Below are 16466 nucleotides of genomic sequence, written 5' to 3'. Positions count from 1 at the left end.
TTTGCCATCCTCTGCCTGGAATTCCCTTCTCCTCCCCGCCCTCCTCTGCAGGGCAGACTCCACTCCATCCTCTATAAAGCCTGCCCTTGTCACTCCACTCCACCTGCCCTGCCTCTGTTCACCCAGGAAGACTGCTCCTGCCCCTGTGACAGCCCTCCCCTCGCTGTATTCTGTTTAGTCTGTCACCACACCAGGCAGGGTCCTTATGTATCTTTATATCCCAGCACCTAGTATAGCCCTGGCACATAGTAGGGGCTCAGGAAACATCTGTTGCAATTATGCTGAAAAGGATAAAATGTGCCCATGACAAGAGAAATCAAGAAATAATTTAAAACCAAGGAGTTCCCTGGTGACCTAGCGGTTAAGGATCTGGCATTTTCACCACTGTGGCTTGGGTCGCTCCTGCAGCGTGGGTTTGACCCTGGTGTGGGCATACTCCCTTTCCCTGCAAAAATAAGCAAACAATCTCAGGCGTTGCGACCATCAGTGAAGAGCTAGTGGACTGAGTATAATTTTAGTCAAGATAAGTGATTAAGGTTTTGCTCCTCTATCAATTCATCCTAGGAATTCAGTATTTCAGTGTGTCCCAAATCATTTTCCTCACTTCCTATAGCACTGTTTTCAACATTTCATATGCTCTTCTTTGGCATTTTAATACGGACAGCTGACTCCCTCACCTCCTGGAGAACAAGCAGTGGCAGTATTGTGGCTCACGAAATTATTTTTCCCCATGGGTAGCTTAGCTGCTGATATTCGGCAGCGGGGCTTTGTGATTTCCAGGGGGTCACAACTCAGAAATCCGCGTGTGCTGTTGGTAGAAGGACGTGCATGTGTGCACGCATATTTGCACACCTCCTTGTGTCGCATGCATGGGGCAGTGCCCACGTGTACTTCGGGTGCTGCCGTTCATCTTTTATGTTGTTTGTATTTTTCCACAGAGGTCTCATTGCTGGCAGTTTCTCAGAAACCCACTATCAGCAAGACGGCACTGATGTCTCCCTCATCCGAAATTACACGGTAAGTCGTGCACGCCTGGAACACCACGCCTCGGGGCTGTCAGATCTGTGCTTAAGCTCTGTAGCCACTTGATCCTAAGTGAACTCACACCCCCAGATCCTTCACCGAGACCCCAGGAAGCACTTGGGCTTCACTTGCTGTCCGGGCATTGCACTGTAACTCCAGAAAAACTTGGCCTTGGCCAGGTATGTGCCAGGACAGACCTGGAAGCTATGGCTGGATTGCAGGCTGACCTCGAAACCACCTGCTAATGACGACAGGATGCTAAGCTGAGCAAACCTTTCCTGGCAAAACCAAGCCACAGTTAGAGATGGCCGTGTTCTCTCGTGGCACCAGGGGTCAAGGATCTGGCGTTGTCACTGCAGCAGTTTGGGTCGCTGCTGTGGCGTGGGTTCTCCCTGGCCCGGGAACTTCCACATGCTGTGGGTGCGGCCAAAAAACAAAAGCAAAATTAGAAATGTTCAGAAAGCAGTGATTCCTGGGCTGAACTTGGCCTCATTAAACTCAGAAAGAAGTCCCTTAAAGAAATTCAAAGAAAAACTCCGCTTAGCCTTTCTTTTATAAATGTCTACACCACATCAATAGGATTCTCTAGCACGGTTGTTACCCTAAGGTGGCATTTACCGCCTCTCAGCTTTTTAGCAGCCAAAGTTTTGTATGTAATTTAGACAAGATGCTTAATTGTATTCGTTCCTTTAACAAAGGCTGACTGTGCCCAGCCTCACGTGTGAACGTGGGCACTGAAGAGCATTGCTACCCTCTGGGACCAGGATGGTTACTTGTTTTAAGGAGCTCTGGGTGTTTGTTTTAAAGAGAATAAGCTTAGAGAAAGGCCTTACATTTATAACGGGAGCGTGGTCAAGGAGCGGTTGTCGCTGCTGCCATCTCTCCCTTCTCTGCATTGGGCCAACGCTTTTCTTTACCACGCTCGCACTTATAAACGCTTACCTTCAGACCTGCAGCAGTATGTGGAGTGAGCTTATGCAGCTCTCCCAGCCTGAAGAAATCACATGGAAAGCTTGGTAAATTATAAGCATAGAAGAATTTTTGTTCATGCCCGGCTGAGCCGGAGAAACCCCTGGGAGGCAGGAACCAATAAAGGGTGTAAGGTGGGGAGCAAGTCGGACTGGGGAGTTGAGGTCATGGGACCCCAGCGGGTTCTTCGGGATCCAGAGGGAGGACCTGGGTGGGGGGGGGGGGTTAAGAGATAAAGGCATTACAGGTGAGGATCCTGCAAAAGCTGGAGACCCCAGAGAGATGCTTCCTCTGTGAAAAAGGAACAGGGGAGACGCCAGTCCGGAGAAGGGGTAGCAGAGGGAATTGTCTCCAGGGGTCCTGGATTGAACAAAGATTTCATTACAAAATAGAGAAAGTGAAGCCCCGGCCAGACTCATAAAGTGTATGTTTGGAATGGATTTCCAGTGTCTAATACCAGCCCCGGAATGGAATTCCAGTCAATATAATGACCTCAAAACTGGTCCCAAGTCAGCAACCCTGAGTCCCATGGGCCCAAGCTGAAGCCAACCCCAAATAGTTCTAGAGGGATATTTCTACAGCCCAGATTATATGAGATTCCCAAATCAAAAATAAAGAAGAAGAAAAATATTATTGAAGATGAGCTCCAAATCACAACTATAGAACACATTATTTTATTTTATTTTATTTTAGTCTTTTTGAGGGCCACACGTGGCATATGGAAGTTGTCAGGCTCGGGCTCAAATAGGAGCTGCATCTGTGACAGCTCACAGCAATGCTGGATCCTTCACCCACTGAGCGAGGCCAAGAATCGAACCCACATCCTCATGGATCCTAGTCAGGTTTGTTACCACTGAGCCACAATGGGAACTCCAGAACACATGATTTTAAAAAGCCAGAGTGGAGTTCCCCGGTGGCCCAGTGGGTTAAGGATCTAGCATTGTCACTGCTGTGGCTTCCATCTCTGGTTTGGGAACTTCTGCACACGTGCTTCCTTCTGGCCTGGCTGAAGAAAAAAGCGGGGGCCGGTGTAAGTGACAAGGGAAACAAGAGAATAAGCACCTCTAGGAATGTGAGATGATAGAAAAATCTTAAATATTTTAAAGAGAACAGAATAGACCCAGAGTTCCGGTCGTGGCACAGTGGAAATGAATCCGACTAGGAACCATGAGTTGTGGGTTCAATCCCTGGCCTCGCTCAGTGGGTTAAGGATCTGGCATTACTGTGAGCTGTGGTGTAGGTTGCAGATGTGGTTTGGATCCTGTGTTGCTATGGCTGTGATGTAGGCCGGCAGCTGTAGCTCCGATTGGACCCCTAGCCTGGGAATCTCCATGTGCCACAAGTGCAGCCCTGAAAAAAAAAAAAAAAAAAAAAGAATAGGCCCAATAAAAATTCCAGAAACAGGAGTTCCCGTCGTGGTGCAGTGGTTAGCGAATCCGACTAGGAACCATGAGGTTTCGGGTTCGGTCCCTGCCCTTGCTCAGTGGGTTAACGATCCGGCGTTGCCGTGAGCTGTGGTGTAGGTCGCAGACGCGGCTCGGATCCCGCGTTGCTGTGGCTCTGGCGTAGGCTGGTGTCGACAGCTCGCTCCGATTAGACCCCTAGCCTGGGAACCTCCATATGCCGCGGGAGCGGCCCAAGAAATGGCGGCAACAACAACAACAACAACAACAACAACAACAAACAAAAGACAAAAAAAAAAATCCAGAAACAGAGGAAAAAAAACCCTTAAGAAGCACTAAGGCTGCTCCCCCTTCTGCTTAGGCCATTTAGTGGGCAGTCCATTTCTCAGCAGCATCGTTAGGGAGCTGTTGCTTGTTTTGAAAGGCAGAGGAGAGAACAACTACAGGTTTGCACATGTTGAGTTCATGGTGGGACAGCCAAGGAAAGTGTTCAGTGGCCGTCAGATGTCTGAGCCTGGAGGGTGGGACACAGACAGAGGCCACCAAAGGAGAGCTGAGGGTTCGTCTCACAGTAAGTGAACATCGGTGCCCTGACTTTCACTCGACTTTCTCGTTCTTTTTCTCCTGCCAAGAGGATCTCATTTAAAATATGCTTTTAGTGTTAGCACTAAGGCTTTCCTCGCTGTGTAAATTGTTGTTCCAAGTAGAAACGAAAGAAGGAAATCCTAGAAGTTCTTGACCATAGACCGGGTCCTCCAGAGCGCCATTCTACATGGTTGTGAACAATGGTTGTCAAACAGACCATCTAGAAAGATGTCAGATAGGCTTCTGGAGGTATTGCAACCGTTTCAAGGTTTCCGGTTCAGTCTCCCTGACCAGTTTCCTCTTCTTCAGCATTTTTTTTTGTCCCTCTTTTTTTCTCATTTGGGACAAAAGAATGTGACAAGGGAGGAGAAAGAGAGGGCTTGATAAACCAGCAACTGCCAGGGCTGTTTGGGATGGATCGCAAAAGCTGAAGGCTGTAAATCCAGGCATCTTAGAAGCCGGCCTGGACGGAGGGGCTCAGAAGGTTAATAGCAGTTGGCTCTGTCTGGGGGAGACTCTGGGTTTTTCTGTTTTCTGTGGTTGTTGGGTTATGGGGGAGCAGTTACGTTTCTCTTCCTCCTCATCTTTCCAGGAGGTAACTGGCTAGACCCCTCTGCCCCACCCTCTCCTCCTTCCCTCCCCGCTCCCCATGGAGATGGGGAGAAGGAAAGAGGTCTGACCTTCTGCACCTGAGATACCAGGAAGGTTCCACTCCTTGTGTTTCTCATTGGAAAAATGTATGAAAGCCTTTGCTGTAATAGACAGCCAAAGAGGACCACAAATATTAACTGAGCCTGGACCATCAGAAAGGCATGAAATCCCATATCGTTTGAATGACATCCCATTCATTTCCAGGGCAAATGTTTGCTATCAAAAAGGAGTAGATCCTTCTACAGTTGGCTTGGACTGAGCAGGTCAGGGAAAGGAGGGCAGAGGAGCCGGCTCTGGTAACCCTGGTCCCTGTTAACTGGGCAGGGGCGGGGGCGGGGAGAGTCCCTGCCTTGGAAAGGCCACGCGCTGGCCTCGCAGTCTTCCCTCAGTCAAGGATGCGTGAGCCTTGCCCTCCTCTCCTCGGAGTATTCTAAGCAACGGTCTTCTGCTGCCCCAGCCTCCCCAAGATGGGGCCCGAGGCTTGGCTGGTAAGAACAGGGCAGGGGTGTTCCTGTCATGGCTCAGTGGTAATGAACCTGACTAGTATCCATGAGGACGTGGGTTCAATCCCTGGCCTTGCTTAGTGGGTTAAGGATCCGGCGTTGCCATCAGCTGTGGTATAGGTCACAGACTCGGCTTGGATCCTGCATTGCTGTGGCTGTGGGACAGGCCAGCGGCTACAGCTCCAATTGGACCCCTAGCCTGGGAACCTCCGTATGCCCTCAGTCCTAAAAAGAACAGAGCAGGAAGACAAAGGGCAACAAGGGTTGGAAATCACAGGAAGGTTCTCTTCTACCCTGACTTAAGACATATCCCCCAAGGGAATATCCCAGAACCCTCCTTTGGAGGTGAACTGATCATGTTTTTGGATCATCATCAGACTCTGAATCTGTCTTCAGTAGGTGAAGCCAGTCCTGTTTTAACCATTAGCTAAAAACCAGTGACTTTTCTTGTAACCTGGGGGCCACTGTCCCCCAGCCCTTTGAGCAGCCCTGAGCTGTCTGCCGTGTTCCTGGGAAGGCGAGGCGTGAACGGGCTTGTGTGCTAAGGAAGACTCGCACCCTGGACAGTCAGTCCTTCCAGCAGAAGAGACCCCCTCAGGGGAGCTCAAGGCCTCCCTCCCCTGGTGTTATCTTTCATGGTGAGGAGGCAGACACAGCTTGCGGGGCAGGAGGTGTTTCTCTTGAAGCAGGCTGGGGAACACAAAGAATTGTGCTGACTCACCCCCTTTTGCCCCAGAGTCAGCACACAATGAATTTCCCTCAATTGAAAATTATGTGTAAAAAAGAACCACTTTGGGGCTGTATTTCTTCTTTAATTTAATCTCTCAACAATCCGTGTAAACTGGTTGACGAGCAGACGGGTGGCTGATTTTAATTTTGGAATTGATCCCCGGTCTTTCCTCTCTCTGTTGTCCTGACGGGGTGATGCGATTGTGGCTTTTTCCTTTGTTGGCCACATCTAAGGGGACAGAATGTTTTATATTGTCTCTTTTAATCAGGCCTGGGGGGACAATGCACATCATATCTGTGCTATTTACGTCCCAAAAGACCACTCCGGGGAAGGCCAGAATGGCCCTCCAGAAAAGCGTCACCAGTGCTTTGGGCCCGATGCTTCCTTTGTTATCTGCATGTTAACGGAGCCCCTGTGCAGTGCCCGGCCCTGTGACTGCCCCTGAGAATGAAAGCAGACTAGGAGCCCATGTGGGGCGGAGGGTGGAAAGCGCCATCATTCCAAAGATCGCAGAGCAAATCCAAATCTGTGCAGAGTGCCCCGGAGGAAAGGCTAAGGGGCCGCCCCTGGTCTAAGGGATCATGGGTGTCTTCACGGAGGAAGGAACAGGTGAACCAAGATCTGAAGGTCTAGGAGGCATGAACCAGGGGATGGGAAAGGGAAGGACATTTCAGGACGATGCCAAGTTTTACTTGGAGGTGGGAAAGTGTTTACAGTTTGACAGTCTGTAGGACTTGGAGGCCAAGGCAATGATTTGGTTGTCATGGGGGACCATGGGTAAAAGCTTTCAACCACTGGGATGTCATGACTAGGGATAGGCTTTGGCAGATCCCACTGGCTGCGGCATGAAGGTCATCAGAGGGAGCAAGGGCAGCGATGCAGCAAGGTCAAAGTCAGGCAGTTGGCTCTTGGGGAAGAGCCTGGAGCGCAGGTAAGAGGAGATGGTTGCTGAAGCCAGGGGTGCGGAAATGGGGAGAAGGAAAGAGACCTGACCCTCTGCACCTGAGCGAGACCTGGGAAGGTTCTATTGATTGTGTTTCCCACTGGAAAAATGTATGAAAGCCTTTGCTGTAATAGACGTCCAAAGGGGACCATCAGTGGTAACGGAGGCTGGACCATCAGAAAGGCATGAAATCCCATATTTTGATCAAAAGTATCATTTGAGTGACATCTCATTCACTTCCATGGCAAATGTTTCCTATCGAAAAGGACCAGAACCTTCTATAGTTGGCTTGGGCTGAACGTTTCAGGGCAAATAGATGTTAGGGAGCCAACCACACTCCATCTCAGCTAGCGAGGACCTGAAAGGTGTGAAAAGGTGATTCTGGAGAGAGGAGGGAAGTCAAGAGATCATTCCCATCTCATATGTGGACCAGGTATAAGCAAGGCCTATCATCAGATTCTTAAGCAATGATCTAAAATGGAATTAATTTCCCTGCCATCCCCGTACTCCCTGCGCGTCTAATTCCTCAGCAGTTCCTAGCTTACCTCTGTCACAAAAGGCTGCTCTTTCTCGCGCTGACTGAGCCGCTAAGCATCCCCTCTTCCTCTCGGTCCTCATCTGGGGTCCTGTATGATTCCCACCTTCCCAGCCACCTGACACCCCCTCCTGATCCGCTGACACTTCTCCTTCTTCTCAACTGGAAATGTCACAGCCACCTGCCATTTTCCTCCCCACTTCTAATCCAGCCATGCCACTTCTGCCCACGAGATCCTTCTAGAACATCCTCTATTTATACTATTCCTTCTCGAACTTGTATTTTTTTTTAATTACGTGATTTCAGTCAAGTATCATTGATTGACAATGTTGTGACAATTTCTGCTGTACAGCATGGTGACCCAGTCATACACATATATATATATATATGATCAAAAGTATATATACATTCTTCTTCTCATACCATCTTCCATCATGTTCTATCCCAGGAGACTGGATAGAGTTCCCTGTGCTGTCCAGGAGGACCTCATTGCTTATCCAGTCTAAATGTCATAATAGTTTGCATCGACCACCCCCAAACTCCCTGTCCATCCCACTCCCTTCCTCTCCCCCTTGGCAACCACCCACAAGTCTGTTCTCCATGTCTGTGTGCACTTGTATTTTGATCCTCCCAAATCATCAATAGCTTCCTCAGTGCCTCCTCAAGCCTCAAGTCCAAAGTCTGACGCAAGAATTCCCATTCCAGGATGGGGACATAGCCCACTTTTCCATGCATGCATTTGTTTATTCATTCATTCATTCACTCGCTCAACAATGAATGTTTGTTGAGCCCAATATGATAAGAAATAAACACCAACAATATGCTAGGCGATTTGCAAAGCACTTCCTTACACTTTGTTGTTTGGTGCTCCCAATAAATCAACTTTTGCTATTTTTATACCCAGATGAGGAGTCTGAGACATCAAGGACCTAAGTAACTAGACCAAGCCCCCAGCTAATAAGGATTCAAGCGCACATGGTCTGAGGCTAGAACCTGCTCTCCTAACCACGATGATGCAGGCAAAACTCTGGGGTGTGTCTTTTGTATGTCCCCGGCCATGGTGCTTGCGGCAGAGATATAGCCTCTAAAACTGTAGCGAGGTGGATTCAGGAATGGAATGGGGTGGTGTCTGTTTGCAAAGAGAGACCCAGCAAGTGCTTCTGGGGGAGAGCAGAGGGTGCTGTGCTGACCCACAGGCCTGGGCCACGGGGAGGGGGCCCAGAGTGCTCTGGGCATGCACTGAGTACATCGCTCAGAAGCCCAGTGGAACTGCGATCCCCAAAGTCCAGGGCCACGTGGCAGCATACCGCCTGACCACAGAAGACATGATGTGCTCACGTCAGAGGGGCTTTAGGAGCCAAACCCGGGAAGAGCCACATGCACGTGGGCTCTGCAGTGCCCTCCCAGAAGGACTCGGGCTGGGTGACTTTCCTTCTCTGAAAGAGACAGCCTTCTGTCTGGGAGCGCAGTGTTTGTCAAGGGTGGAATCACAAGCCAGGGAGGCAGGCAGCCCAGGTTTAAGTCCCAGCCTGAGCCCGAACCAGCTGTGAATGTGAACATGAAACAGTCCCTGAAGCTGGCACGCCGCCTAGAAAAGTGAGCCTGTCGCAGCCACTGATATGCTTTGATGACAGAGTCACAGTGTTTCTTAACCCCTGGGACTGTCTGTTCCTTCTGAGGTCCTTGGTGTTTCAGGATAATAAGAGAGAGGAAGCTGTGGGCGAGAAAGGAGTTGATGAGCTGTGCTAGGAACTGGGCTCCTAAGGCGTGTGTGTCTCCATGAGGGGGCCACTGGCCTGCTCCTGCCTCCCCGCTCCTGCTCCTATTCCCAGATCCCCACGAGGTCCTGCACAACAGCCAAGAAGGTTCAGAGCCCCGAGATAGGAGCTAGTGCGGCAGTGGTGGAAAACCCCACTTGCTGCTCGGGGGTCGCCTTCACTCCCACGGGTTCATCCATTCCTTCAGCACAAATGCACCGAGCTGGGGTGCAGTGCAGAGGCGGATGGGCAGAACAAGGGCTTTGATATGTCCTCGATCTGTGACAATCCCTTACGCCTCACAGATTGTTTTGAGCCTCGCACCCTGGGCAGCAAGTGTCAATCCCATTTTACAAATTAAAAGCCAAAACGGAGTCTCAAACCAGGAGACTTCCAGCGCCGGCTCCGTCCAGCGCTCTTACTCTTATTGCAGACTTGCTGTTTCCAGGCGCAGTTTGCAGGGCGCTCCCTGAGACGGGACGGCAAATGCTATTTCGTAAGCTGTGTGCTCTGGTGCCGATTTCCAGCACAGCAGAGTCATGTGAATGGTCCCCAGGGCTGGTCCTTTCCTGTCTCTTAAGCAGACACGGTTCTTATTGGAGCGGGGAGCAGGGATGGTTGGAACAGGGAGCAGAGGCAGCGCAGGGAGCCGGGCGTGCTGACAGATTTCACAACAACCCGTGCTGTACACACTCAGGGCAAAGTGCAGTGTCACCCCGTCAGAGAAACACACGGGGCCTCCAAGTCGCTTTTTCCCTGCCTTGACTGCCCTGTCCCCTTGTTTGAGTCTCAAGCAAACACGTAGTCTGCGGGGTCTGATACTCCGTACGAGGCAGGAGAGCCCGGAGCACTGGGGTGCCGAGGCGCAGGTCAGCCGCTCGAGCGCACACCTACACACACGTGTGCACACATGCCCTCACTGGTCCTCACCCCTCCGATCTGCAGATCTGAGTTTGGAAATGACTTGACTTTCCTAGGATTCTCTGAGTGACGTTTGCTTCTGTGTTTGTGTTTTAATGTTTTTATTGTAGTTGATGTACACTGTTCTGTCCATTTCTGCTGTGCCGCCAAGTGACCCAGGTGTACGTATAGAGACATTCTTTTTCTCACATTATCCTCCATCAATGCTCCATCGCAAGTGATGGGACCCACTTTAGGACCTCATTGCTTATCCTCCATGTGCGACCGAGTGACATTTGTGATAAGTGTCCTGGAGAAAGGTTGCCATCCATGCCTGCAGATTACATGATAACGTCTCATCCTCAGGGCGCATGTTCGGAGCAACGCAATTTGAAGGGAAGCCGTCCAGGCTGCGGTTGAGAGGCTCAGATTTCCGTCCCTGCTCCGCCGTGAACCGACTCTGTGACCTTAGACAGTCATTTCGCCAGTCAGGGTCTCAGTTACCACATCTGTGAGAGGAGGTTGGTCTTGGACAGCCTGAGGCTCCCTTCCAGCCAGAACAGGGTGTGATTCAAACGCTAAATCAAGATGGTTTGTCACATTGCATGTGGCGGGGGAGGTGCTATCCAGTTCCCAAGGAAAGGGGTATGGAAAAGGATTTTGCTCAGCATATTCCCTCTCGGAATTTGTCTGCCCGCAGTCCTTTGGAATCACAAGGTCAGGCCCATTTTGTTAGCATATAAAGTTCCTTTCTTTCTAATCCACTGAGAGTTGGGTAACAAATTTTCTTTTACTTCCCAGAGGGAAGAGAGTTGAAGGCTCCTGTTTTCAAGCTCACGAGTTCGTATTCCATATTCCTCTCCCCCCCACCACCATTATATTTGATTGACAGTATTAAACAGAAGGAGAATTTATTTTACTGGAGGGGGGACATGCATTAGGTTAAGTAATAAGCATATAAAATACATGGTTAGAGGTTTTGTAAAGGAAAAGATGTAATTTTGTGGTTATGCATGTTTGGGACTATTTTCTATGTTCTGTTTTGTTGGTAGAAGGAGAATGTACTGGATCAGCAGAACGAGGCCGTGATGACTGCAGATAGCACACTGTCTCGTTCAGCCGAATCTTTAGGGGCTCAATCATGAGAGAAAGAAGGAGATGGTACAGTTTGCCTCTCTTGAGGCAGTTGGGAGCGGATGCGGTCTGGGGAGGCTTGCAAGGGTAACTGTTGTGATGGACAGATCCAGTGGGCTCTGGGGCACCTGACCTCCAAGGCACACGGGAGGCTGTGTCTCGCACTGGTGTGGCCACATCTAGATCCAGCAGGCCACGTGTTCGCAAGTCTCCCCAGCCTGGCAGGTTCTCAGCATCAGTCCACAGGAGGCCACCTGGCCTTCAGGTATGGGGCCACGCATTCATCTGGAGACTTTGCACTGCGGGCCCCCACGTGATGCTGCCTGCACTGCTCCCTCCACCTCGGCCCCTGCCAGAGGGGGTCAGCCACCCACCCCCGAGAGGAGGGGGAGCAGACGTCTCCTCCATTTCTCGCAGTCAAGTTCTTCCCCCCCCCCCCCAGTGAGGTGACGCATATGACTTGTCCGTTTACCTATATGATGACTTTACTACGTTAGGAACAGGAACGCAAAATCGGATCTGTTTATGCGTTTAGTTAGTCGTGTTGAAAAACATAATACTTCATGAGATTGTGATTGTTTTGGAGACTCTGGAATTTGGAGTTCTCGTAAGAGTCAGGGTGAGCAATGGCTTGTTACTCACCTGTCGACAGCAAGTGGTCCCAGAGCTAAGAAATAAGGTGTTGACTCTGGCGCAAAGAGAGGCTGGACTGTTGGAGGACTGGTGGGGAAGAGCTAGAGCGCGCCCCTTCCTCCTTTGTGAGCAATGCTTCAGCCTTCTTGTTGAACTGGAAATGAATTTCATACTAATTTGTGCTCAGCTCATGCTTTAATGAGCTTATGTTTCTGGGTATTTAATTTGAAAGTACATTTGATAAGTAATCTATTATAAAACAAATTGAGCCTGAGAATAAGTGTGTGTGAAATTTGAGACCTCAGTCACGACAATTATCGTCACTGCTGGGTTTTAAATTTTTTAACCCATACTGGGCTTCCTATAGTAACAGTTCGCAGTCCTCTAAAACAGAACAAATTATTTAATGTATAAGACCCTCAAAGATGGGTCAGTAAGGAGTTCTCTTGTGGCTCAGCAGATTAAGGGTCTGGTGGCATCATTGCAGTGGCTTGGGTCACTGCTGGGACACGGGTTCAATCCCTGGCCTGGGAACTTCCACATGTCAGGGGCATGTCCAAAACAGAAAAAAAAAAAAAAAGGTGGGTGAGTCAAAACCCAGTGATTCTGGTTACCCCAGTCAGCCACCAGCTGGGACCCTTCACTTTTTTTTGGGGGGGGGGCGCCACCCCAAGGCACATGGAATTCCCGGGCCAGGGGTCAGATCTGAACAGCAGCTGCAGCAATGCCAGGTCCTTTAACCCACTGTGCCAGGCCAGGGATCGAACCTGCATCCCAGGGCTCCAGAGACGCCACCAATCCCATTGACTCCACTTTTTGAGTCATCTGTGCTCTGACATGCCTGCTCGGAACCCAGGGCTGGAATTCCCGACCCTGTGCAGAGGGTCTGGCACCCCTCTGATGCCCTGGAGCACTATAACCTAGTTACACAGCCCCTCCTGTTTAGAGAACTGTTATCACACCTCCCTTAAGTATCCAAGAGAGAGGTGACCAGGGGGCCTTTCAGAAGTTACTTCTCACGAAAGCTGAACAGGCAAGCTAAGCTGGCAGCAAGGATCTCCATGGCCTGGCTGGATGCCGGTGTGGCTGGACAGGTGTCCCCCTCCACTCTCCCTCATGCACCCTTTCCTGAGCCATGGGCTCATTGGAACAGAGCTCTGATTCTGCACTCCTGCGCCAGAATCTTCCAGACAAGCAGAGGCCCCCCCCCCCTCAAAGCTGCCCCCCTCCCCCATTGCCCACTGTCTTTGTACCTGCTTTCCCTCTGTGGGCAGGTCCCTCTCCCACCTTTGTCCCTGGACCCCAAGTATGCCGCTCCTCAACGTTGTTTGGGTGTCCAAAAAGAGCCCATGAAACTTCCATCGTTTGCAGTTGGTATAATTGCCAACATAAAAAGGCCAACTACCAACTGTTCAGCTGATAAGATGGTCCAGCAGAGGGTCTGATAAGATCAACTTTAAAAAGAAAAAAAGAAACCTTTCCTTTACATGAAAAATAACCATACACAAGATGTAATAGAAAAAACATCCTATTGATCATAAAATCTATGTAATACCTAGACATAAGCTTAACGAAAACTTTCCAAAGCCATTTGAAAAAAAACATCCAAAACTAGATCGAAGGACCTAAAAATGGCCTTATTATAGGGAAAGACATGCCATGTGTGTGAAGAGAAGAACTCATGTGCAAACTATAGATCTTGACTAAATCAACCTACGCATGCACAGTAGTCAAGCTGAGATCCCAGTGGATTGTTGCAGAGCTTGAAATTTGATTCTAAATTTCACCAAAGAGGAGGTCCTGTTGTGGCTCAGTGGAAACGAATCTGACTAGTATCCCTGAGGATGCAGGTTCGATCCCTGGCTTCCCTCAGTGGGTTAAGGATCCAGCGTTGCCATGAGCTGTGGTGTAGGTCAGCAGCTACAGCTCCAACTCGACCCCTAGCCTGAGAACATGCAGCAGGTATGGCCCTAAAAAGACAAAAAAATAAAATTCACCAAAGAGAAAATAGGCATTAATAGTGTAGAAACTTTTGAAAAAAAAATTTAAAAACCCCACTTGCTCTCAACAAGGTTGCCAAGACAAAGTTTGGGGCCAGGGGGGGAATAGTTTTCTAACAAATGGTTCAGGATACCTGGACATCCACACACACGAGAGTGAACTTGGACCTCTATTTTAAGCGTATTTGAAAATTAATTCAAAGTGAATCAAAATTGAAATGTAAAAGCTAAACTTATAAAACTCTTAAAATACAGGTGTAAGTGTGATGCGTTCAGGTTAAGTAATGGTCTCTCAGCTACAGCACCCGCAGCATAAGTAAGCAAATGAAAAAATGGAGAGCTCCGACCTCATCAAGATGACCAGCTTTGGTGCTTCAAAAGACGTCAAGAAGGTGAAAAAACAACCCACAAAATGGGAGAAACTATTTGCAAACCATATATCTGATAAGGGTCTCGTATTCAGATTATAGAAAGACCTCTTCCAACTCAATAAGAAAAAGACAAAAACCCAATTTAAAAATAAACAAAGGGTGTGAATAGACACGTCTCCAAAGAAGATGCCCCAATGGCCGATAAGCCTGTGAAAAAATGTCCGATGTTGTGAGCTATTAGGAAGATGAAAATCAAAGCCCCTGGGAGATGCTGCTTCCTGTACACTGGGATGTGTAAGCGACAGCATAGGCAGTAAGCAGTGTGGATGAGGATGTGGACAGCATGCATTCCTTCCATGCAGCGAGAATATAAAATGGTTCAGCTGCTTGGGGGAAGACTGGCCGGACTTCAACACGTAAAGAGTGTTACCATATGATCCAGCAACTCCACTTGTAGGTTTATACTCAGAGACCCACCCGTAGCGTATACCCAAGAGAACCAAAAAAAAGAAAGAAAGAAAGAAAAAAATATGTCCACACAAAACCTTGTACACAAGTGTTCATGGCAGCATTATTCATAATAGCCAAAAAATGGAACCAGCCCATATACCCATCCACTGATGAATGGGAGAACCCCACGTGCTGCATGTGTGTGATGTAATTTGATTCAGCAATAAAAAGAAATGAAGTGCTAAGACTTGCTACAACATGAATGAACCCTGAAAACATTATGCTAAGTGAAAGAAGCCAGACACAACAGGCCACATTTTGTGTAATTCCACTTAGGTGACATGAAATGAGTAGGATAAGCAAATCCACAGAGACAGGAAGTCGTTGCGGGGTTGCCGGGGGCTGGGGGATGGGGGAAGGGAAGTGACGGCTAATGGGCGCCTGAGGTTTCTTTTTTGGGTGATGGAAATGTTTTGGAATTAGTGGCGATGGCGGCACAACAGCATTGTGGAGGTACTGACACCCTTAGTGGTATGCTTTTTAAAGGTGAATTTTACATTTCGTGAGTTTAATTACCATCCAAAAAGAGACCTTGTGCTGATAGCAAAATGCACCACAGAATAGGGAGGAAAACAGTGTGATGCTGGCCCAGGAATGGACACACAGAGGTTTGCCTCAGTGAACTGGCACAGAGAATACAGGCGCGGAGCTGCGCATTTATGTGGGGTTTCCATACATGACGAGGTGGCCTTTCAAAGCAACGAGAAAAGCAAAGTGACGCTAGAGAACAACCGGCTCTTACTTTGTGGGGAAAGTTCGATTCCCACTTCACACTTCCACAAGAATGAATTCCAGTTTGATGAGAGAACTAATTCTAAGACTATGAAAGAGAGGACATATGTATGGCCTTGGAGAAAGCCATCAGAAGCAACCTTTGACTTTATAAGAATTGGAAATTCTGGACAAAACGAAAAGTATCCTGGGAGTTCCCATCATGGCGCAGCAGAAACGAATCCGACTAGGAACCATGAGGTTGTGGGTTCGATCCCTGGCCTTGCTCAGTGGGTTAAGGATCCCAGCGTTGCCATGAGCTGTGGTGTCGATTGCAGACGAGGCTCGAATCTGGCATTGCTGTGGCATAGGCCAGCAGCTGTAGCTCCAATTAGACCCCTAGCCTGGGACCTTCCATATGCCGTGGGTGCAGCCCTAAAAAGGACAAAAAGACCAAAAAAAAAAAAATCCTAAGTCAGTTACAAAGACATTTCTCACACAGTCAAAATGTTAATATCCTGATAATATATAAAGAGCTTCCCAGAATCAACAAGAAAAAGTCGAAATAACAAATGTATGGCAGCATTTCATCTCTTCCTTCTGATTCCCTTTCGGGGGATCCCCAGATTTGGCCCTCCCATCAGTGACAGAGAGATCACCTCGGCCCCTTTCTTGTGGTATTAGCAGCTTTCCCCGGACACTCAGTCCCACCTGGTCCTCTTTTTTAGCAAGGTCAAGGAGGTCTTTGGAGTTTTGTCCCTATCGGGCAGAACACCTGCACACCCAGCCCTGCTCTGGAAAAGGTGACCATCTGTGGTCCTGACTGAAGAGCTGTGTGCTGAGGCTGAAACCCCAGCATCCACTTTAGAAGATGCAGCCCTCTGCTGCAGGACCCCACGCTGCCTGCATTCCGAGCGCTGAGCGCACTGAGAGTTTCTTGTCAGCCAGCCACTTAACTGGGGCTGCAGCATAACCTTTTTTCAACAGCAAAATCAACCTTGATTCTGGACAGGTATCTGTCTTCCCTAAGGAAGTGTCCGTGCTGTGGTTTGTTTTTGCAGGTGACATTATTAAAGAAAGGCAATCTTGCAGGCATGTCACACAGAGA

General features: G+C 49.0%; 1 protein-coding gene across 1 annotated transcript in view; it reads left to right on the top strand.

The window, feature by feature from the left end:
* The window catches only part of ADAM12 (ADAM metallopeptidase domain 12), a 377142-nt gene that overhangs the window by 229558 nt on the left and 131118 nt on the right, over positions 1-16466 (top strand). Inside the window, exon 4 of the mRNA XM_047762575.1 lies at positions 939-1017. Within this exon, the coding sequence (XP_047618531.1) occupies positions 939-1017 (79 nt within the window). The remainder of the gene's footprint in view (positions 1-938; positions 1018-16466) is intronic.

This window comes from Phacochoerus africanus, chromosome 15, assembly GCF_016906955.1.
Source record: "Phacochoerus africanus isolate WHEZ1 chromosome 15, ROS_Pafr_v1, whole genome shotgun sequence".
NCBI classification, from domain to species: Eukaryota; Metazoa; Chordata; class Mammalia; order Artiodactyla; family Suidae; genus Phacochoerus; species Phacochoerus africanus.
This window is presented reverse-complemented; position numbering and strand designations above follow the sequence as displayed.